The 24,454-nt window shown below is 41.0% G+C and overlaps 1 protein-coding gene across 2 annotated transcripts in view; it reads right to left on the bottom strand.

The window, feature by feature from the left end:
- The window catches only part of TYRO3 (TYRO3 protein tyrosine kinase), a 77,612-nt gene that overhangs the window by 43,268 nt on the left and 9,890 nt on the right, over positions 1–24,454 (bottom strand). For both annotated transcript variants that reach the window (XM_056850926.1, XM_056850927.1), the window contains exons 3-4: positions 15,309–15,409; positions 5,446–5,616 (exon numbers count right to left, since the gene is read on the bottom strand). In XM_056850926.1, the coding sequence (XP_056706904.1) occupies positions 5,446–5,616; positions 15,309–15,409 (272 nt within the window). The remainder of the gene's footprint in view (positions 1–5,445; positions 5,617–15,308; positions 15,410–24,454) is intronic.

Here is a 24,454-nt window from a genome sequence, read left to right as displayed (position 1 = left end):
GTTTGATATATAGAATCATAAAGTTGGAAGGTACCACCAGGGTCATCTAGTCCAACTCCCTGCACAATGCAGGAAATTCACAACTACCTCCCCCCACACCTCCCCTATTCCACATCCAGAAGATAGCAAAAACCAAAAACCAAAAACCACCCCTCCAGGATCCTTGGCCAATCTGAACATATCCAGCTCTTTCAACCTTTCCTCATAGGACTTGGTCTCCAGACGCCTCACCACCTTTGTTGCCCTCCTCTGGACACGTTCCAGCTTGTCTACATCCTTCTTAAATTGTGGTACCCCAAACTGAACATAATTCAGACCTCACCTAGAATAAAGTAATCTGGACACTATACTTCTCTTGATACAGCTCAAGATCACATTTGCCTTTTTAGCTACCATTATCACACTGCTGACTCATGTTCAGTAATTGGTCTACTAAGACCAAGATCCTTTTTGCACACAATACTGCTAAGACAAGTCCCCCCCATCTTATAATTATGCATTTGATTTTTCATACCTAAATGCAGAACTTTACATTTATCTCTGCTGAAATTCATTTTATCAGTTTTAGCCCAATTTTTCAGCCTGTCAAGATCAGCCTGTATCCTGGCTCTGTCTTCTACCATATTTGCTACCCCTCCCAATTTAGTGTCATCTGCAAATTTAATAAGCATCCCCTCTATTCCTTCATCCAAATCATTTATAAAGTGGGGGTGGGGAGATAGTTGTGGGGGGAAGGTAGTTTGGAATTTCCTGCATTGTGCAGGGGGTTGGTCTAGATGACCCTGGTGGTCCCTTCCAACTCTATGATTCTATGATTCTATGATGTTGAACAACACAGGGCCCAGGACAGATCCCTGAGGCACTCCACTAGTCACTCCTCTCCAAATGGATGGGGAACCATTAACAAGCACTCTTTGGTTGTGATTTGTCAACCAATTACAGATCCACCTAACAATACTGGGGTCTAAACCACATTTTCCCAATTTGTCAACAAGAATATTATGTGGAACCTTATCAAAAGCTTTACTGAAACCAAGATAAACTATGTCTACAGCATTCCCTTGATCCAGCAAAGTAGTAACTTTCTCAAAAAAGAGATAAGATTAGTCTGACATGACTTGTTCTTGAGAAATCAGATCCATCCTTTCTAAATGCTCGTTTGTGATTGTGCCTTCAGTATTTCATTTTTAAAAAACTCCCACCCCTCTTGAACTCCCTTCTCCTTGAGTATTTCTGACCATGGGATTCTACCCAGCGTAAGTTTAAGTTTGTTAAAATTTGCTTTCATAAAGTACAACCTATATGTCTGACTATGTACAGCTGTTCCTTTCTCCAAGATTGTAAATTCCAAAATTACATGGTCACTACTACCCAGGGTGCCCACTACTTTAACCTCATCAACCAGTTCTTCCCAGTTGGTAAGAATCAAGTCCAAGACCCCCTTGTTTCCCTCTCCACTTTCTGGGAAATGAAGTTGTCAGCAAGACAGGAATTTATTGGATCTTGCATTTTTAGCAGAGTTGGGACTTCCAATGGATATCTGGGTAATTGAAATCTCCCGTGACCACTGTGTCCCGTGTCTTTGAGAACTTTGTAATCTGGTCTAGGAGTGTCTCATCCAAACGAATATATGTAGACATTAGTTTGGTATGCCCACTTAGAAGATTATTGAGGGCACAGCTCTAATCATATCAGACTTCACTAGGCTATCTTGATTTCTATTGATATATGCTTTATTTTGATTCTACATCCATTGCCTTCTGACGGGATGTTTCTGCAAACAATGCCTGGAGTGATAACTCTCTCTCAAGTCTCCTTCGATGTTGTTTTCTCCACATGCAAAAACCTCTGCTTCAAAAAAAGATTGAGAATTTGAAGCTCTAGCTTATACCCACCTAAATCACCATGGTCTGCAACCCCTTCATATTACGGAGTCACACCTAACAACAATCTGAGACATCACGCTCACTTTGAAAAGTTTTTGCCATATTTATTCATCTCTCTACTCTCTTTTCCAATATCATTTATCTTTCTCTGTTTCTTTCTCTTGGTATGCATTTTGCTGTTTACGTCTTGCTCTGCTCTTTTAAAAGGTATAAAAAAGGGGCAGGGGGGTGGGGAAATGAGCCAACATGTCAGGATTTGACTTCTGGGGACATACAAGGCTTAATTCCCACATTGCCTAGATAGAATCCACATGGAGAATGAACAGAGAATTTGGAACCCATTTGGGATTAAACAAAAAGGGGTACAAGACTTCCTTGCCCTCAGTGAGATGGCAAAGGGATAGCTGACCAACCCACTCCATTTTTTACACATTCAGGAATGACTGTGAATGTCAGAAGAAGGCTGGATGAACTGGTTTGGTCCCTAATCTGCGGCAACAGGGCATGATGATACAGAAACATTTGGCTCATAACAATTTTTTTTAAAGCTTTATCAGTACTAACACAGTGAATAACACCCACAGTGCTGTTTCAGGTTGGGAAACTGGCATGGATGGAAGGCAGGAGCACCTAGAATCATAAAATCATAGAGTTGGAAGTGACCACCAGGGTCATCTAGTCCAACCCCCTGCACAACGCAGGAAATTCACAACTACCTCCCCAGTACACATCCCAGTGACCCATACTCCATGCCCAGAAGATGGCCAAGATGCCTTCCCTCTCATGATCTGCCTAAGGTCATAAAATCAGCATTGCTGACAGATGGCCATCTAGCCTCTGCTTTAAAACCTCCAGGGAAGGAGCGCTTACCACCTCCCAAGGAAGCCTGTTCCACTAAGGAACCGCTCTAACTGTTGGAAAATTCTTCCTAATGTCTAGATGGAAATTCTTTTGATTTAATTTCAACCCGTTGGTTCTGGTCTGACCTTCTGGGGCAACAGAAAACAACTCGTCATCCTCCTCTATGTGACAGCCCTTCAAGTATTTGAAGTGTCGCGCACAGCTTGTCTGGACTTCAGGAGTTTACCTGGTAGCAACTTCACACCACGCAGTACTGCTATGTACAGTTTATTTACAATATTTACACAGAGTCCTTTGCTGTTAACATTCACAGCTCTGAGCAACAGCATGCTCCGCCAGCATATATATTTCAGCAAGAGGTAACTTACATTCACTATACAGACTTATATACACATTCATGACCAATCACAGTTCACCTGAGATGAGTCATTCTGGAAATCCCCATTCCTGGCTGTACAAACTGGATCAGACCAGCATCATCACATGACTTAGCTGTCACTCTGATCAGTATGATCTGTTTAGCAAACTGCAGACTAGGCATAACTTTGACATATGTTGACATATGGTTATCATATCCCCTCTCAGTCTTCTCCTCTTCAGGCTAAACATACCCAGCTCCTTCAACCTTTCCTCATAGGACTTGGTCTCCAGACCCCTCACCATCTTTGTTGTCCTCCTCTAGACATGTTCCAGCTTGTCTACATCCTTCTTAAATTGCAGTGCCCAAAACTGAACACAATACTCTAGGTGAGGTCTAACCAGAGCAGAGTAAAGTGATACCATCACTTTGCGTGATCTGGACACTATACTTCTGTTGATACAGCCCAGGATCCCATTTGCCTTTTTAGCTACCGCATCACACTGCTGACTCATGTTCAGTGTTTGGTCTACTAAGACCCAAAGATCCTTTTCACGCACACTACTGCTAAGACAAGTCTCCCCCATCTTATAATTATGCATTTGATTTTTCCTACCTAAATGTAGAACTTCACATTTATCTCTGTTAAAATGCATTTTATCAGTTTTAGCCCAATTTCTCAGCCTGTCAAGATCATCCTGTATCCTGGCTCTGTCTTCTACCATATTTGTTACCCCTCCCAATTTACCTCTTCTTCCCAAGCCAAAGTCCCAGTCCATATGAGGCACTTGCAACACTTCCAAGTTGAGTTTCCATAGGGAATCACAGCTGCTCTATGGCTGTAAGTCCATATAGTGATCATATGCTATATATACATCACTGGCAGTTTTCAAGCAGTGGCTGGACAAACACTTGTCAGGAATGCTTTAGGCTGATCCTGCATTAAGCAGTGGGTGGGACTAGATGGCCTGTATGACCCATTCCAACTCTATGATACTACCCTAGACCTATGAAAGTGCCAGATATGACAGAGTTATGGAATAGATTTACAGCTCAGATCTCAGGCCAGTCACACTCTCAGCCTACCTCATAGAGTTGCTGTAAGGATACAATGGAGGAGGGAAGAACAATGTAAGCCACTTTGGGTCTCCATTGGGGAGAAAGGCGGGGTATAAATGACATTTAAAAATTGCAAGAGACTTTGCATGTTTTATGTGCCATCAAGCCACTTCCAATTTATGGCAACCCTATGAATAAATTATCTTCAAAATGTCCTATCATTAACAGGCCTTGCTCAGGCCTGCATACTGAAGGCCATGGCTTCCTTGATTGAGTCAAGCCATCTCATATTGGGTCTTCCTTTTTTCCTATTGCATTCAACTTTTTCTAATATTATTGTCTTTTCCTATGAGGCTTGTCTTCTCATGATGTGACCAAAGTACAATGACTTCTAGGGAGATTTCAGGCTCAGTTCCTCATCTAGAACCCAATTTTGTGTCTTCTTGGTGGCCCATTGGATCTGTAAAATTCTCTTACAATACTGCATTTCAAATGAATCAATGTTCTTCCTGACAGCTTTCATCATTGTCCAACTTTCACATCCATACTTAGTAATGGAGCATACCATAGTATGAATTATCTTGATCTTGGTCTCAAGCGACACTTCCTTACACATAAAGATCTTTTCTATTTCCTTCATAGCTGCCCTCCCCAGTCTCAGGCTCCTTCTGATTTCTTGGTTGTAGTCTCCCCTTTGGTTGATGATGGAGCCAAGGATTAGAAAAACTTTTAACAATTTCAATTTCTTCATTATCAACCTTAAAATTGGGGTTGTGACTCAGTCATAGGGAATATGGTCTGCAGAAGGTCCTAGATTAAATACCTAGCAACTCTAATTAAAGAATGTAGCAGGTGATGTGAAAGACAACCACTGCCTGAGACCACAAAGAGCTGCTAATGCTAGTCAAACTAGAGAGTATTGACTTACATGGGCCAATGGTCTGACTTGATATAACACAGCTTCATATATTTATTCATTGGATTATCTATTTTGTAACACATTCCACATTGGTTCCCTTGTGCAGAAAAGCAGGATATAAATGTCTTAAATAAATTACACAGAATTATATAAAGATTTATGGACATTTCACTAGCGATAATTGCATCTTTGGTGAGCTCCATTGTATATCAGCCACTTAATGCTATCATTTGTTTTTCACATTCTTTACACACCGGAGGAACCATCTCACATAACACTGGCAAAATGGTTTTATCTTCTCCTCATGAGCCAATGCTATATCCTTTGTTTGTGGTTTTATTTATCCTTGGAGAAAGTCTTACCTGACACATTGAGGATGGAGGGGGAGATGTCAGGATGCCCAACTCTGGAATCGCCCATCCACCAGACAATTGTGACTGGCTCAGGTGGACCAACTGCAGCACAGGTCATATGAAAGGGACTATTAGGGACTACAGACAGATCTTCAGGCTCATTAGTGAAGTAGGGAACACCTAAAAAGAACAAAGTATAGATGTAATGGAGGGAGATTTTTCATGTTGATCAACCAATGTATATCCTCTTAATTCTTCACAATACTTGGTATTTACAGAATAATAGCTGCCAGGTTAAAAAAAAAACATACATTAGGAGCTGGATTTTTAAAACAGTTGTCAATTTCTGTTCTTTCTCTTTAACAAACACTGACCACAGATCAGCTTAGTTCAGATACAGAACCCATTTGTGTATATTTAGTTACTACAAGGCAATTACATGATCATATGATAACTGAACAGGAACGGTTGTTTCTATTGATTTTTAATGGACCCTTGAAATGACAGCCAGAGGCCACAATCCATCAGCATGGCCAGGGCTGCACACATATAACTCTTTATTAAAAAGCTGGAATTCCATAGATCTGCTGTTTTTCAGGGAAGGGGTATGGTGTTGGGGACCACTGCATTCAGCCCCCCCACTCCCCCCCCGAACAACTGATGAGTCTAACACTAGCTTTGTAGATAATTCACAGTGGGTAGCCATGTTAGTCTGTTTGCAGTAGTCAAAAAGGGCAAGAGTCCAGTAGCACCTTAAAGACTAACAAAAATATTTTCTGGTAGGGTATGAGCTTTCGTGAGCCACAGCTCATACCCTACCAGAAAATATTTTTGTTAGTCTTTAAGGTGCTACTGGACTCTTGCCCTTTTTGACTAGCTTTGTAAATAGGGCAGTATATGTTAAGTCTGGCTGCTGAATTGGAGTCAGCAACCAACGTGAAGACAAAATTTAAAAGCCAACTAGGGATGTGCACACAGAAACCTCCTTATGTGCCTAGCTGGACTGTACTAAACTGTACTGCTATTTTATGTTCTGACTTTCACTCCTGGACCTGAAGCCACAATTATCCTAAACACAGCAAATAACCAATCAAAAATGTATGGAAGTAATGCCTCAAATTGCTCTTCCTATTCTGTTTTCCAAAGGCCAGTGGAAAATATGAGATTGATACATGCTCTGCTAGCCAATTGACTTTGTTGCCTGTCAAAGGAAAAATAGATCCAATTTTTTCTATTGCTAAAGATGAAAGAAATGTAGAAAAACGAGTTTGAATACTAGATCACCCACATGTGTATCACAATATGAAATTTTATAGCAATCTAAATTCTAATTAAATGCCCATAGTTCAAAATATACTTAAAAACAAATTTCAAAGTTAATTTTGGGTTTCCCCAATGTATTAGGTCTGGCAAAATGTGAGTTGCACCTTGAAAACCAAATTCCTTATACTGTGTAAAGGTTGGTGGGACAATTCTGATCAGTCAATTCTAAATTGAAAATGGTAAATTCTGAATGCAGGCAACAATTAGGTCCAGCATTGTAAATTTTCTGCTCTGCACAACTGTTTCTGAAGCCATTAATTCTGTTAAATTGGCTGTTGCTTATATAGACTATGAGAGTATCTTACCAACACACCCTTGCTTGCAAACTTGGATCACTCTTATCATATGTTTACAATGAATTTTAAATTCTACTTCAGTCTTTGTGCTTAATGTAATAACTATAGCTACAAACCAGCCAAATACAAGTCCCATTAATTTAAATGGGAGATAACATATTCCTAACCTGTCCAAGTGAAATCAATGGGACTTAAAAGAGCTTAATGTTGTCTAGGTAATATTTACAGAGTTGTATCAACCACCAAAGGAAAACATATGCAAGCCAAGAGGGGTGTAGGGAGGCCAGCACAGGTGACAACCGGTGGCTGCCATCAGTAATAGGCCTGGTGGAACAACTCCATCATGCAGGCCCTATGGAACTCTTTCAAGTCCCGCAGGGCCCTGATATCACTAGGGAGGGAGTTCCACCGGGCTGGGGCCAGGTCTGAAAAAGCCCTGGCCCTTGTCGAGGACAGCCACACACTCCTTGGGCTGGGGACCACAAACAAGTTGCTATTTGCAGAGTGTAAGTGTGAAAACGCATGGTCGCTTTATCCTCCTTTAATCGCTGTTTTCACCAGGATCGAACGCACATTAAGCGAAACGCATGCGTTCGATCCTGGCTGAATCCTGGCTGAAACAGGGATTAAAGGAGGATAAAGTGACCATGCGTTTTCACCCTAATGCTCTTTGGGGTGGGGGGCTATACCAGAAAAGGCACAAAGGTCCCAGACTGTGTAAGGCTTTAAAGGTCAAAACCAGCACCTTGAACCTGATCCAATACTCCAGCTTGAGCCAGTGCAGCTGATGAAGCACTGGATGAATATGTTCCCACAGAGGGGGTCTCCATAAGGAGCCTTGCTGTGGCATTTTGTACCAGCTGGAGTCTCCAGATCAGTGTCAAGGGCAGCCCTATGTAGAGTGAATTACATTAATCCAGCCTAGAGGTGACCGTCGTTCATGTGGAGGGGTGGGGAATCAAACCCAGTTCTCCAGATTAGAATTTGCCGCTCTTAACCGCTACACCATCCCATGATCTACTGGTCCCTCTGAATTCTCAGCTTTCATGTTTTTAAAAAGATCAGAGAAATCTCTCGGTATCCCTTCATACCTACCACCCTCGCCCCCCCAACAATAGCAGCTTTTTTGCTGGCGTTGCTGGCTAAAAAAAAAAAAACCAGTAGTAGTATGTTACTGTAGTGTTTTGATGCGCTAAAATCATCTACCACTGATTTTAAAAGCCAGAGAAAAGGACTCCGGCAGTCAGGAGGGAGAAAATGATGGGCACAACAGGGTACCACAGAAAATACCTCAGGCAGCCAGAGGTTTGACCCATGGCTGCTGCCTCCATTTTAGGGGAGCATTCTTTTAATGATAGATAACATAGTAAGCAGACTCTCCCCACCACCATTCTACCCCTCAGTTTCACAGCCTCCCATAGTCGAAGTCAGAAGACAGTTATGTTATCTTCCCCCATATAACATCCTGTTTGGCTCTTGCAGGTAACAAATAAAACATAAAAAAAAAACAGCTAGAATGACTTTTGCCAGACTTAGGAAACAAAAAATGACTCCAAAGATAGAGGAATGGTTGGTTAAAGTAAAAGAAATATATGTATTAATTAACAACATATCAGAAAAATGGTGATACAATGAACGTAGACGAGCTATGGTTACGAACTGTAAATAAAATGGAAACTCTTATAATCAAGGGTGGGAAAGGACAACTTTCTGCGATGACAGTCTAGCTATTTTATAGAGGACTAAACTGTGAAGCTGTAATATAGAAATTCAGGGTGTGTTTTCTTAAGTTTACACACACACACACACACACACACACATATATATTATTTTAAATTATGAAGACTGCTATATGTTTTTCCACTTTTTTGTTTTTGCTGTTGTTAATTTTATTGAATAAATATAATTTAAAAAAAAACATAAACAACACGTACAATAGAATCTTGCTTTGAATGGACCAGTTTTGAAAGACATCCTTTTTGGCTTTAGGTCCTAAATAAGAAGCATTTCGTAATGCCAATTCTGACAGCTCTCAGGCCAAATGCTTGAAGAATTTAATCTTAATAAGATTTTGCTTCAAGTAAAAACAGCATGATTTGACCTTTAGATACTGTATTAGAAACACAAGATGCTTTTGAGTGTGTAGAGAGCCAGCATGGTATAATGGTTAACAGCGGTGGTGAACTGGGTTCGATTCCCCACTCCTCCACATGAAGCCTGCTGGGTGACCTTGGGCTCGTCACAGTTCTCTCAGAACTCTCTCAGCCTCACCTATCTCACAAGGTGTCTGTTGTGGGGAGGGGGAGGGGAAGGGAAGGTGATTGTAAGCTGCTTTGAGACTCCTTAAAGGCAGTTTGTAAGTGGGATATAAAAATTAACTCTTCTTCTGATCCCCTAAATAAGTTGTGTAGGTATAGGGTTGTTGTTGTTTTAAAATAATTAAGATGCCAAACTCTATTGAAGTCTTTTTATATATAAAGTATAACACACCCATAACACAGGTTGTTCTAAGATAACAGCAGCAGTCATTGTGTACCTAAGCAGCTCTGTACAATGGTGCATATGTTTAAAAGTTATTACCAGTTGAAATGAAAAGAGGATTTATGAGGGTTCGCAACACTTAGGGTTGCCAACCTCCAGGTACTAGCCGGAGATCTCCTGCTATTACAACTGATCTCCAGCCAATAGAGATCAGCTCACCTGGAGAAAATGGCTGATTTGGCAATTGGACTCTATGGCATTGAAGTCCTTCCCCTCCCCAAACCCCACCCTCCACCCCAAAAATCTCCCCCCAGTGGCAAAGAGGGAGCTGGCAACACTAGCAACACTGCAGTTTAAAAAGGACCCAACATCTGACACCAATAGCTACTCATTATCATTTCAAGGGTGGCCTCTCCCCAAAGATCATGGAGTGAAACAGAAAAGTTTATCTAGAACAGCCACTGTAAAATTTCTGACCAGGATCCAAAGGAGCATCTTCTTTCTCCACAACATGGCTGAGGATTCCCAAGTTGCTTTTTTCATACGACCAAATTATGAAGTGCTTTTGCCCTGCTTAGTTTCTCTGAAACATCCATTTTATTTAAACGTGCACTCCTTTGAAGACAGCTGGTATTTATTTGGGATGAGTGAATATCCCTTCTTCCTTTTCATTATTGTTCTGTGGGTTGGCTGTGCTATGCTTTCTGCTCTGCATGCCTTCCGATTTGATGTTGGAGGATGTCCAAAATTAATTTTGGAACTGGCACATGCGCATTCTGCCCCAATATTCAGTTCACATTTGTGTTGTGCTTACAGGCTGCCAACACACAAGAGTGGGCATAGACCTTAAGTTCCAATCTTGACACAACTGCAGGATTACATCAAGATTACTTTGTGCAGTGTTTTAACCAGTTCACATACACACTTCTGCATATTAGTAACTGGTAAGGGCGGGGAAGCACATTGCACATACACAGTGGTCTAAACAAAGTTATCAAAAACAGAAAAGAGACAGTTATTGGTGCTGCCACACAAGCAACATCAGATAATTCAGCACCCAAAATCTGGGGAGAAATACATTTGGAGAATTTTGTAAACATTCCTAGTGTTTGTACCATGCCAGACCAAACTACTGAAACTAACATTGCAAGCCTAAACTGAGTTGCATCCTTCTAAGACCACTGACTTCAATGGACTTAGGAAGGGTATTACTCTGCTTAGGATCGCCCTCAAGTTTTGCCCTGATGTGATAAATGACACAAACCCACCCTGGTTTATATGTGTGAATGTGTGTATGTTCTTTAGTGCCACCACCCCAAACTAAATCCTGCCTTCCAGGTGGTCTGGGGAGCACCAGTAAAGGCTGTCTCTGAGCATGTTCAAAGGATGTTTCCCAACTACTTCTCCCCCTTTTCAGTGTGTGCATGTGTCCAGAGCTAGGTGCAAGGAGAGATAATAGAACACAGTCTGTTTGTTTAAACAGGAAAGACTTAATTTACTACAGCTTAACAAACTAGAGTATAAGACAAGGAAAAATAACTATCATATACACTGTGTGTATGTTAAGTGCCGTCAAGTTGCTTCCGACTCATGGCAACCCTATGAATCAATGTCCTCCAAAATGTCCTATCTTTGACAGCCTTGCTCAAATCTTGAAACTGAGGGCTGTGGCTTCCTTTATTGAGTCCATCCATCTCTTGTTGGGTCTTCCTCTTTTCCTGCTGCCCTCAACTTTTCCTAGCATGACTGACTTTTCTAGTGATTCTTGTCTTCTCATAATGTGACCAAACTACAATAGCTTCAGTTTAGTCATTTGGATCATATACACTAGCTATAGCAGATCTAGCGAAATAAAAGAAAAAAGAGGTATCTGTAAACTAACCTTAACATTACAGATGTTTACCTCAGCATCACTCTCTTTGGAGGCTTTGTGGAACAAACACTGATCCTGGCTCTCCACCTGCTCTGTGCATTGAAACTCCCTGGTGTTGGAGCAATGTTAACAGGTTGTTCAGACCTTTTCACCCTTCACATGAACACACAAAGCAGCCTTATACTGAATCAGACTCTTGGTCCATCAAAGTCAGTATTGTCTACTCTGACCAGCAGCAGCTCTCCAGGGTCTCATGCAGGGATTTTTCACATCACCTACTTGCCTAGTCCCTTTAACTGGAGATGCCGGGAATTGAACCTGGGACCTTCTGCATGCCAAGCAGATGCTCTGCCACTGAGACACAGCCCATCACACCCTAGCTAACTAGAAGTTCCTTACCCAATCCAGAGTTAGGGAGTCTTGTCCCTCATGGGGCTGTGGACCCCTATCTCCTGTCATTAGAGGGTTCACATCCCACATGCCTCTATGCTCAGCTCATGTTTTAACAATAGGCACCCATCTTGCTTTTCTTGGCAGTTAAAGCAAGTGGTTATCTCTTCAAGGAAATGCATCTCTTCCTGAGCATTTTATGGCCTTTTCCCCTGGGAAAGCAAGATGACCCCAGAGCCCTTGGGACCTCCCAGTGAGCTTCTAAGAACCCTTACATCTCTGGCTCGTAAGAGTAAATACTTCTTTCTATGATATGAGGATGCCTCCAGAGGAAGTATCCTCCATATGTAATAAACATGGAAAAACTGCTGTGCAGTGTACTTTGTCAAAAAGCACAACGTGAATCAGCTCTGAGATGCCTGTAGAAATGGCCCGAGACCTTTTGGTGCATGAGACCACAACGAACGAACAAACAAAAAAACCCAAACCCTTCTCCCCACCCCCAGTGGTAAAATTTAGTAATGGCAGTACAATCCCAAACAAAGTTATACCCTGCTATAAACCTATTGTCTTAAAAGGAATTACAAGGGTGTAACTCTGTTTCGTTTCGGATTTCATTGTAAATCATTGACCATGTGAAGTGTTTGAACTGAACTACAATGCCTGTTGCCTAAGGCACTCCACTTCCCCTTACCTAAAGACATTGCTGGCTCTGCATGCTTATGTACCCTTCAGGACTGGGCTTTAAGCTCCTTTCCTTTCAGGCAATGGGAAGTGACGGGATGAAAGCTCCTTTACTCTTTCATGAAACAGCAGTACCTGGGTTGAGATGTGTCAAACCCTAATGAGACGTGTCAAACTCTAATGAAAATGGATTATTAGTAATCTCTCTAATGCACAAAGTGCTTAAAAAACTATTACTTTTTGTTATTGCAAGGAATCCTGTGCAGTTACTCCAACTGGGTGGACAACAGGCCTGGAGAAAAATGTCTTGTCCCTTTAACAGAGGCTTAAGGTGTGGCGATGGGTAGCTGAAGCTTTTATCAGCACAGAGGTAAATAACATCACTTGGTAAATAACAGCCCATTAAGCCTCTATTAAAGGAACAGGACATTCTTTCTCCAGGCAGTGGGCAGCATTATGTGTGAGTGTAAAGTGCCATCAAGTCACAGCCGATTTATGGCAACCCAGTAGGGTTTTCAAGGCAAGCGACTAACCGAGATGAAGAAGAAGAAGACTTGGTGTTTATATGCTGACTTACTCTACCACTTAAGGGAGACTCAAACCAGCTTACAATCCCCTTCCCCTCCCCACAACAGACACCCTGTGAGGTAGGTGGGGCCGAGAGAGTGTGACTGGCCCAAGGTCACCCAACTAGCTTCATGTGGATGAGTGGGGAAACCAACCTGGTTCACCAGATTAGCCTCCACCGCTCATGTGGAGGAGTGGGAAATCGAACCCAGTTCTCCAGATCAGAGTCCACCACTCTTAACCACTACACCACACTGGCTCTCAGTTTGCCATTGCCTTCCTCTGCATTATCCTCCAGTTTAAACCCATTGTTTTAATGGGCTTAGATGGGCTTAGACTGAAGTAACTCTACATAGGTTTGTACTGTAACAATCAGGGAACTAAGGATGGAAGATATTTGTTTTGCCCAGGACCACCTACTATGTTCATGGCTATGAAAGGATTTGAACCTAGCCTACACCCAATTCACCAAAATGTTTTGTGCAGCTGTTCAACCTTCCCTCTCAGGCACACTGGGGATAAAGGCCAGTTTAAAAGAGACCTTAACAGCTCCCTTTCAATACCTGAGCTATGTGTTTGCATATCTATGCTGAAAAGGGAACAAGGAGAAGAAAGAGGAATACCAAGCCAAAGTGAGCAAGTGCAAAACACTCAGGATATCCTTTACACTCATTCCTTGTCTTAGATTTCTCAAATTATCTCTTGCTTCAAATGGCTTCTGCCTTCCACTCCCTTTGTTGACTCTGCAACAATAACAAGGAAACCTCCCAGTTCACTGTACAGGTTAAGGATTGTCATAAGCTCCTGGCTTGGAAGTATACAGGCACATCCTTTCTCTCCAGTGTAGCAGAGAAAGACCACACATCCCACCTGCATCATTGCCAGGTTCCAGCAGCCACTGGAAACCACATCTCTTCTTGCAAAGGACTGCAATGCAATCTCTAATGGCTTGGAAAGATGAAGGCTCTCCATGCAAAAGGCAAATACCTAAAGCAGCACAGTACTCTGAGCCCATGCTGGGACACTGACTCAGGCATGAGTCAGAGTGCTGCCTACTACTTCAGCAATTTAACCCTGCTGCAGAAAGGCTGCTGCAGCAGCAGCACATGCCCTTCCAGATACTCCCAGACACCACAGAGACCTGACATGGATAGTTTCATGAGATTTGCTGCAATTACAGTCCAAGAAAATATGGGCTGTGAGCTTTTGGAAGTCACCCATCTAGTCTAAGTTGTGTAGGTTTTGGACAACCCATTTATATGTTAGGCAGAGCAAGTGTTCCTGTAGCTTGGTGTGTGCAGTTAAAGTAAATTGATATGCTACCTGTCTGCGCAAAGTAAAATCCTAAACGCTTCTCCAATACAGATTTGTTACACCTAAAAATCATAAACAACAGAAGTCTCATGGGGTTCCTCCTGGCCTCTGAATATGCGTTATTTGAAGTTCAAAGCAGTGAGTCTAAAAGAGAGTCTACATTCAGGAGTCGCCAACCTTCTCTTTAATGAGAGCTACTTCTGAATAACGAAAAATGTTCTGAGCTCTTCCCCCCACCCTGGTATGCTACCAAGTTGTGTTCTGTCCTAGAAACAGAACATGGACTGGAAAGAGCACCAGAAATGAAGCTATTAGCTAAGCAGCAAGGAGAAAAATCCTGTGATATAAAAGCTTCTCAAAAAAAATGCTAGAGCAGACCTTTCTGCAAGCTTTACCTGGGTCTTCTAGGGGATGCATGAGCTACTCTGCAATAGCTGTGAGCCACCAATAGCTCACAGTGATCTATATCCATTAAAAGATTGTCCTCTAAAGGCACTACTTGTGCTTTAAAAATGGGTACAGGGAAGCAAGTAGAAAAGGGCAGAAGATGTGGATCTTTCTAATGTCAGAAGGGTCCTATTAATGTCTTGGGAGACTCTCTGGAACTTCTCTATAGGTCATGCGTTTGGCATCCCATTTGATCATAACATCATTATCCTGTCTATTTCCCACATGCCTTTTCAAAGACAAGTTGGGAAATGCAACACTGGAAGTGCTCCATATCCTGCAGCATTCAAGAGGAACTGATGTAATCAGTCCCTACAACTGCCACGACTTTCTTATGATCCTTCGCTGGCTCATAGTAATAACATAATTGTTTTGGCCATAGCAACACAGGCACTGGCAATGAGCCAACACCAACCAAGCAAAACATCGACATGCAGTCCGTTACTGTATACTCAATATGACTGTTCTGGAGAGGAGCCACCAAGATTCCCCCTTACCTTCCACAGTGAGCCACACTTGCTGTGATTCTTTCTTCTTCCCCTTGGTCTCAATTTGGCACCAGTACTTCCCTGAGTCAGCTCGATCTACGGACTTCAAGCTAAAAAGAGGGAATACTGTTACAGAAATAGTAATGTATATAAATATTCAGCTATCGTCATGAAATATTTCCAAACCGGAGATATGCCACCGTGAGCACTGTTTTTGAAGTGCAGAAGTTATGATCTTTCCCCCTTCAGCATTCAAATTAATATTGTGTTCAGCCATAGCAACACAGGCACTAGCAATGGGCCAACCTCAGCCAGCCAAAACATCTACCCGACTACTACGGTCATTGTCAGAGGCCCTGCTTTGGATGCCCTCACCCTCTAAGACTAGACGGGTGGTGAAAGGGCCTTCTCAGTCATACCACCAAAATTATAGAATTTCTTCACCAGGGAGATTTGCTTGTCCCCTTTCATCATTATTGTCTTCCACCAGCAAGTGAAGACTTCTGTATTTTTTTTTTTGCATACTCTCACAGATTCTCACTGACCCTTCTTCTTGTACCTGTGTTCTATTTTAATTGTTTTTATATATTTATATGTATTTTAGTCATGGCTTATATTGTTCTCCATCATAGGGACCCTAAGTTCGGTGGAAAAGTGGATTTAAAACATTTAAAATAAATAAAATAATTTTTCAAAAGTCAGAATAAACACATGAAACTGTCTTGTACTCAAGTCAGACCATTGGTCTTTCTAGCCCAGTAAGGTATATTCTGATTCACAGCAGTGCTCCAGGGTGTCACGTAGACTACGTTTTCATCAGATCTGTTATCTCTGATGTTCATTGGAACTCGCAGGATATAAACTTGGGATCCTCTTTGTGTCAAGCATGCTATCCTGCCCCCCCCCCCGCCCCCGAGCTATGGCTCTTCTTGGGACCACATTATAAAGTATAAGGCCACAATTTATCATAACCCAAAAGCAATTACTTTCCAACATTCCGCAGGACATGTAATGTCACAGTGAGGGTTCTGTGCCATAATGATTTTATCACATGGAGTACAGAAAAAAATAACCCAGGTAGTATAGTGGGGATGATGAGGGCACCTAAAAGTAATTGTGTGATTAGGACATTAATCACTGGAGCTCTATAGAGGAAGGCATTAGTGTGACATGCCCCCTCATCAAGGCCACCACTTGTTCCTCCATGACCTTCCCCACAACGGATGGCCTGCAAGACCTCAAGTTAGAGAGGTTACAACACTTCATTCCTCCTCCTTGCTGTACCCTCTACTCTCCCATACTGCCTGAGCAGGGATATTCCATCTTCCCTAGCCTGCTGATCCTCCTTAAATAGGCCACCCTTCCAACTCCTTCTGAGGACTGGTTCCTCCACCTGGCTACCAAACTCCATTACTTAACCTAGAAGCTACACCTCCACCCTGCCAGTTTTGGGCTTATCCTGCCTGGACTGATGCAGCCGCCCGGTGCATATGGCTTGCCTCAGCTAAGGTGAGTTGCATCTGCAAGCCTGTTTCGGGACAATTAGCTAATCCATGCAAAATGCACAACACAGCACAATGACAGAAAAGATGTTCTTGAGACAAAGATACTGAAGTGGGAAGACCTATTTTTATCAAAAGAGTTGAAATCTTTGGCACCAATGCACAGGAGATAAAAGCTTATCTGGAACAGCTGCCCAAATTAACTGAGTGCCGTACAATTTCCTATCTGAAGAACATGAAGGAGTTAACTAACTCACTGGTTCCAGGAAGTCTAGCTCCTTTCAGAATGAAAGATGGGCCTGCCAAGTCAGTCAGCCCTGAAACTAAAGCCTTAAACATGCACAGAAAACCACAGGGTAGAGCACACATTTCCTCAAATAAAGGTGACTCAGAATGGAATCAAGCATTGGATTCTGTGATCCTCCCCATCACAGCTCAAAACTAATGAGGTTCTAGTGAACAAATATTTTATTATGGAAGGGAAGAGGAAAAAACCCATAGGATATTAGGGATTTTAAATTCCTGAGCCAATGGAGAAACTTGGGTTTAGATTCCAAGCCCTGCAAGCTGAGTTGCACTACAGGAAAGTAACCTCCTCACCTGCCCCCCTCATTTAAGCCTTCTATGCAATTCTGCTCCTGTGGTCAGTGGATTCTCAGAAATATTGGTGGGGCAATGTGGGGGTCTACAGCAGGAGGGGGAATTGGCAAAAATCTCCCTGCCCTCCTCCACAGATGGAAAAACCATTCCGTTGCAGGAGCTGCTGGTGCAACTATGAAACAGCACCTTCGTAGAGCAGAGTCCTCAGTCGCTAAAGTTATATATATATATATTTATATCAAACCAGGGATCCCTCTACATGACTTCAGGCTATGGCACCTGCAGGACACAGTCAGCCTATACTGACCTCATGGTGTAAGATTACTGCAAGGTGACCACATGCCGCAAGAGGAGGTCATATGCATCAGTCAGAGTGTCAGGAAGCTGAGATGCCCAGCGGAGGACAGGGCAACCAGCTCCACTCTCCCAGTACACCAGCAAGTTTATTAAGCCAAGTTTCTGTTTGCTGTGCCAGTCTATAAAGCCTTTAATTAGAACAACCAGAGGTGCAGTGTCAATGACTATAGTACAGTGACTACAATATATTGCTGACCTTGTTCTCTCCCCACCCAATTAAAACAAGTGCTTACAGGAGCCCAATTCAATCTCATGAGCTCTGCTGGAAATTCAAGATTAAATCAAAATGCCTCATGGGAAAGGAGTTTGCCAATTGGGTTCCTTGTATATTTATGGCAACTGCTACTGTATTCACTGTACCTGCAAACTGTATCAACGAAGGTGCCTGATTCTTTCTTTTTTTTCACAGCTAACAAACTATCCCTGAATATGTTTACCTCCTGGTAATTAGCCCAAGAGTTGCATGGTTGGCTTGATCTAAATGATGGAGTAAAAATGCTGGAAAATCTCTTGTGGGGACGACCAAGGCTTGGTTTATATGACACATCCTCTTCTCCCAACAGGATTCAGATCTGGTCTCAGAAGTCTGATTTTAATTAGGGCATCTCTTTTTAGTCAGAGACAAGGAGTGAGGGACACACTGGGAATAAATGAGCGCAAGAGAACTCATAAATACATCTCAAAAGATAGCCTCCCAGTTTTGCTGCAGAGCATATTGGAACAAACAAGGTGAAAAGAGGCAGAAAAGCTTTCTTTTCCATCTGTCTTTTGGAAAAGGGGCTGTAAACTGAGAAAGCCAGAAGAAGGAAAGTCTTCCTGTATCAGAATGACAGATGTGGTAGGGATAGGAAACAGTGTAGGCTTGTGCTATCCCTTCTGCTGGTTCTCCTTCGCTCTGGTCTCACAGAATCACACTGGGGAAGAAGAGGTCAAAATAGTTTCTCCGGGTCTATGCTGCCACCTAAGCTTTGATAACATGCCGAGAGCACAAATGTAGAACACTCAGGCACTGGTTTAGTTAAAGTTGTTCTACGAGGAACTTGAATGAGAGAATGATCACAGTATGAAAAATTTGTACATTTTTGTTTCCAACTGTTTTGGGGGATTTTTATGCAATTTTGTCACTCTACCCTTTAAAAATTATGCCCCATTTCTCACCCCAAACCCAGGATATAGGAAACAATACCTGATCAGAAAATGGGATGGGTTTTTAAATATACATCATAGACTTCTATTAGTTTGCAAAGTGTACATATTGTATTTCTATGTCTTTTAGATAAAGGCTTAGTACCTGGCATTTAAGTAGAAATGTGGAGTGGGGAGGAAACAATAAAAAAAAGAATTAACAAGGATTTATTTTCTGTTTTTCCAATGGAAAAATAGAAATATTTGAGAGCTCTGAAAAAAAATCCTGTGAAATATTTATTTAGAATGAGTTAAATTTTCTCTAGAACAAGGTTTTACTCATTTAAAATGTTTAATATTAAGAGTTCTATATAAGATAATCTGCAATGTTAGATAATGGTAATTCCTGTGCATACTGATAACATATACAACATATTTCGATGATATGTTTATTGTTCAGAAGTAACTAATTTTGACTCTGTGTGTAATGATAATATTAACTATTGATGAGTTCAAAGTACTCATTGTTATAAAGCAATTTGATAATCCAAAATGCTGCCAGTCCTTTGTTTCAGTATGCAACTGTTCCTTTCTTTTTGCTGCTACCAAATTTGTGTTTTCCATTTTTAACTTCTTTTTTTCCTACCCCTCAGATGGCGAAAACGAAGATGCATGTGCTAAGGTAGCTTAGGGTGCAGCAGTTTACAGCTCTTCTCCCTACCTCTAGTACTGGTTTGCTTGTAGAAAACTAATGCATTTATACTTTTTAAATTGCATAATTATGCTAAACAGTACACTGTTAACTATTATAAATACTGTATTTTATATTGTTACAACAGGACAATAAGTTATAGGGTTCATAAGAAAGTACTACATATATTACTGTCTTTTTCCAAAATTACCCATGGTTTAAAATTTTCAGAAATGTTTTATCTCCAGATTTAATTGTGCAGGGAGCACATACAATATCTCCAGTTAAAAGATGTCAGGTAAGAGGTGGTAGGAAAGATCTTCCTCTGCCTGACATGCAGGAGAGCTGCCACTAGTTGGAGTAGACAGAACAGACAGAACTGAGGTAGACTAATGACCTGGCCTGGTCTAAAGCAACTTTGTAAGTTCATATATTGGGCTTTTTCCCAAGGGTACATCATCTCTGCTCATCTCTTCCCTTGGAATTTCATGGGGTCACCATGAGGCAGTTGCAACTGGACAGCACGTTTCATGTTTACCCTTTACACCTTCTATCCCCCATCTCCTGATAAGGATGCTGCCTTACACAGAAACCCACAGCTTAGTGCAGTCCACATGGAAGGTGTTGAGTGCTCCTTCATGAACAGTAATGTTTCAAGGTGTTTTGCTGCCTGAGGCAGCTGCAGTTGCTGCCCTCCTCCCAGTGACACACCATTGCCTCCACTCAGGAAAAGGAGGCGATAACTCTCCTTGCCTCTTTGCTGTTCTGGCTCTTTCAAAATAGTGTTGCCCACTCATGCCATCCTGAATTCTAATGAGATTACTTCCTCTTGTGAGAGTTCAGTCACTATTTTGGTTTCTGTAGTAACAGGCTACCAGAAAAGAGGGCCAAACTCTTGCCTGAAGAAATAGCACAAAGAGTTTGGGAACTGGAATGTATAACTTGCCGCACTACTTTGTAAAAGGCTTGGGGGAGTGATGAGATAAGGAGGATTGTCTCCTCTGGCTCCTGTTTGGGGATGGCAGTGAGGCATGAACCAGGTGATCAGGCAGGCAGCTGTCTGTCTAGAAGGACAGTGCATCCCAGGAGTGTCAGGTGGCCTTATTAAAGACAGTCCTTGGGTGTTGAATTTCATTGTCACCTCCTAACTTTTCCTGAGTCTAGAAACACCCCTAACAATTATACAAGCTTTTATCAGCCTTATTCTGACATTCTTTACTTCCATTACACAGCCATTATATGGTTACAAAAGGAGTAGGCACAGGTCTCCACATCACACCAAAATTCTCTTGATTGCAAGAAGTGGAGAACAAAAGAAGAAGACGGGTTGGTTTTTATATGCTGACTTTGTCTACCACTTAAGGGAGAATCAAACGGGCTTACAATCACCTTCCGTTCCCTGCCGCACAACAGGCACCCCGTGAGGTAGGTGAGGCTGAGAGAGCTCTAAGAGAGCTGTGACTAGCCCAAGGTCACCCAGCTGGCTTCATGTGTAGGATTGGGGAAACCAACCCAGTTTACCAGATTAGTGTCCGCTGTTCATGTGGAAGAGTGGGGAATCATGTGGAGAAGTGGGGAATCAAACCTGGTTCTCCAGATTAGAGTCCACTGCTCCAAACCACCGCTTTTTAAAAATTTTAAACATATTTTATTAACAGATATAGATACAATCACAGTCACAAACACAGGAACACATAAATACATAAAGCAAACAAAGAAAAACAAGAAAAACAGTGAAATTAAAATTACAGCACTATTGGTCAAGGGCTTAGTATTTGTTGCAAATTCTTGTATATAATTATATATACATTACCCTAGATTTCTTATAATTAATCCGTAATTCTGCTACTGCTCCATATTTATTAATTTCTCTCACTAGTTCTGGTATGGCTTCCTTAGGGTTAACAGTAAGTATTGCTACATCATCCATAAACATATTGATTTTATGTGCTTTATTATTCACTTCTAATCCCTTAAATCTGTCATTTGTATTAATAGCCATTGCTAAGGGATCTAATGAGAGAGCAAAGACAAAGGTGATAAAGGGCAGCCTTGTTTAGTTCTTCTAGTTAGGGGAAAACTTCTAGAATCAAAGCCATTAATTCTGACCCTAGCTTTTGATTTTTGATAGATTTTATTGCGTTCATAAAAGAATGTCCAATATTTAACTTTTTTAGGAGTCCAAAAATGAAGCTCCATTCCACGTGATCAAATGCTTTTTGTGCAACAAGAGACAATATAGATAGGGGTAGTTCTTTATTTTTGCTGATAAAAATCACATTTACTATTCTACGTATTGGATCTGCTATTTGTCTTTGGGGTATAAATCCCATTTGATCAGGAGAAACATAATTTTTTATTATACTGCTCAATCTGGCTGCAAGGACTGCCACAAATAATTTGGCATCTTGATTCAATAATGCTATTGGTCTATAGGAATTTAATTGGTCCACTTGCTTGCCAGTTTTTAAAATTACTGTGATTCTTGCCTTTTCCCAGGAGTAAGGTGATTGTTTATCTTTCAGTATTTGATGGAATAGTATCGTCATACTTGGTAATAGTAGATCCTTAAATTGTTTATAAAACTCTGGGCCATATCTGTCCATCCCTGGAAATTTTCCATTTTAAAACTTTTGAATCGCAGCTCTCAGTTGGTTTGTTTAAAATATCCCTGTGTTCACTCTTCAATTCAACAATATTCAATTTTTGAAAATACTCATTTATTTTCCCTCCAGATGGACTAAGCAAGGAATATAATTTTTCAAAAAAATCGGTGAACTATTCTGCTACTTGTTCTGTGTTATGTATTTTTTTACTGCTGCAATTTATCATTGCTATTTTATTTCTGTTTTTATGCTTATTCAAAGTGTTGGCTAGTAATTTGGAGCTTTTATTACCAAATTCGTAATAATTCTGTCCAATATATAACAATTTTTTGCGATAGCGTCTACTTCAATAACGTCTAGTTCTTTCCTTTTACTTTCTAATTCATTAAGTATTTTTTAATCCGGATTTTTTATGCTTTTTTTTTAAACTCCTTTATTTCTACTTGCAGTCTCCTTTTTACACAGTTGGACTTTCTTTAACCTGGACATTTCTTTAATACATATCCCTCTTATTACTGATTTTAAAGCATCCCATACTATATGCATTGGCACTCCTTCTGTTATATTTTCTTTGAAGTAATTCTGTATTCCTTCTTGTAGTTTTTCTTGGATTCTAATTTAGTTAATAAAATAGCATTACATTTCCATGAATAGGTGGTGGATTGTTGTCCTAAGATATTTAAATCAACCCATACCAGTGCATGGTCTGATAATTTTAGTTCCAATTTCTGCTTTCACTATACTTTGCATTAAACTTGTTGACATTAGGATGAAATCTATTCTGGAGTATGTATTATGCCTATGTGAATAAAATGTAAAATCCCTCTCCTGTGGACCGTCTATTCTCCAGGCGTCAATGAGGTCAAATTTTTACAACACCTTTGCCAATTTATTTTCCCCAATTTTCTTTTTTATATTCTTTTCCCCTTTTTTATCTATACTATCTATGTGAGTCCACTTTAGATCCCTCTTATTATAAGTTCCCCTTGTTTAAATTTTTCTAACTTTTTAAATGTATTCCTAAAAATTTGTTTTGTTTTGTATTTGGTGCATAGAGGCAAATGTAAATGTTTTATTAGCATATTGCCCCCTCACAAAAATGTAACACCCTTGTGGGTCTCTAACTAATTTCTCTTTTTGGAATGGGAAAGAGGCCTGCAGCCACACCTGAATACAATTAGCCTCTCATGTGCTTAACATATTTATATTATATACTTGACAGCATATTAACAAAATAGCATATCCTCAATGACAATCAAAACGTAATATACTTCTAGTACTAGAATTTTAACTTTGCTGATTACTCGTCCACGCATCAGAACAACTTATACCATCCACTGCTCGTTATCTTTTAAGTTTTTTACTTTGCTTTCCTTGGAGCTGAAAACGTTCAGGAATTTCAGATTCTTGCCCTGACCTCGGGTTCTTTCTCCCCCCCCCCCCTGTATTTGCCATTCATAGCTTTCTCTTTCCTCTTCTTCTCCTCCTCCTCCAGAATCCTTGTCAGAATCGTCACTTATCTCACGTGGGGGTTCCAGTTGTAAATCCTTCAGCATTTTCAGTGCCTCTTTTAATGAGGTAGCAATAAATGTTTTATTGTCTCTTTGAACAATTAGCTTGAGAAGAAATCCCCAGCGGTATTTTATATAAGCCTCCTGCAGCTTTTTAGTGACTGGTCGCAAAGCACGTCTTTGAGCGTTTAGGGGCTAAGGTCTTGCATAAACAGGACTGTGTTGTTTTTATACATTAGAGATGGGAGTTTCCAAACTTGTTTAAGAAAGCAGTCTTTAACTGCATATCTAGCAAAGCGTACTACGATGTCTCTGTGTATCAGAGTGCCTGTTGTTTTCAATGGCCCAATTCTGTGGGCTCTTTCTGTATTTGCTTTGCTTAAAGGAAAGTCAGGCACCAGGGAGTTGAACAGTTAGTAAGGAAGTCTATTATATCGTCTCCTTCCTCTGCCTCTTGCAGGTTGTGTATGCGGATGTTTGACGCTCTCTGCCTTCCAAATCAGCTAGTTTCAGCCTCATTATTCTATTTTGGTTCTCCAATCTTTTAATTTGCTTTTGGTGTTCTTTACCCATATTAAAGGCTTCCTCGGCAGCCTCTGCTATACCTTTTATATTAGCAGTTAGCTGTTTTAACTGATTATTAATTGGTGCTAATGTAATGCCTATAATCTTCATTATTATTGGAAATGTAGCTTTTATACTCAGTCCGCATACTCACACTTATAAAGATGCTAAGCCCGGGATATAAGGGTTAGCATCTAGC

Source organism: Euleptes europaea, chromosome 6 (genome assembly GCF_029931775.1).
Source record: "Euleptes europaea isolate rEulEur1 chromosome 6, rEulEur1.hap1, whole genome shotgun sequence".
Lineage (NCBI taxonomy): Eukaryota > Metazoa > Chordata > Lepidosauria > Squamata > Sphaerodactylidae > Euleptes > Euleptes europaea.
Note: the sequence above shows the minus strand (reverse complement) of the source record. Positions and strands in the feature narration are given on the sequence as shown.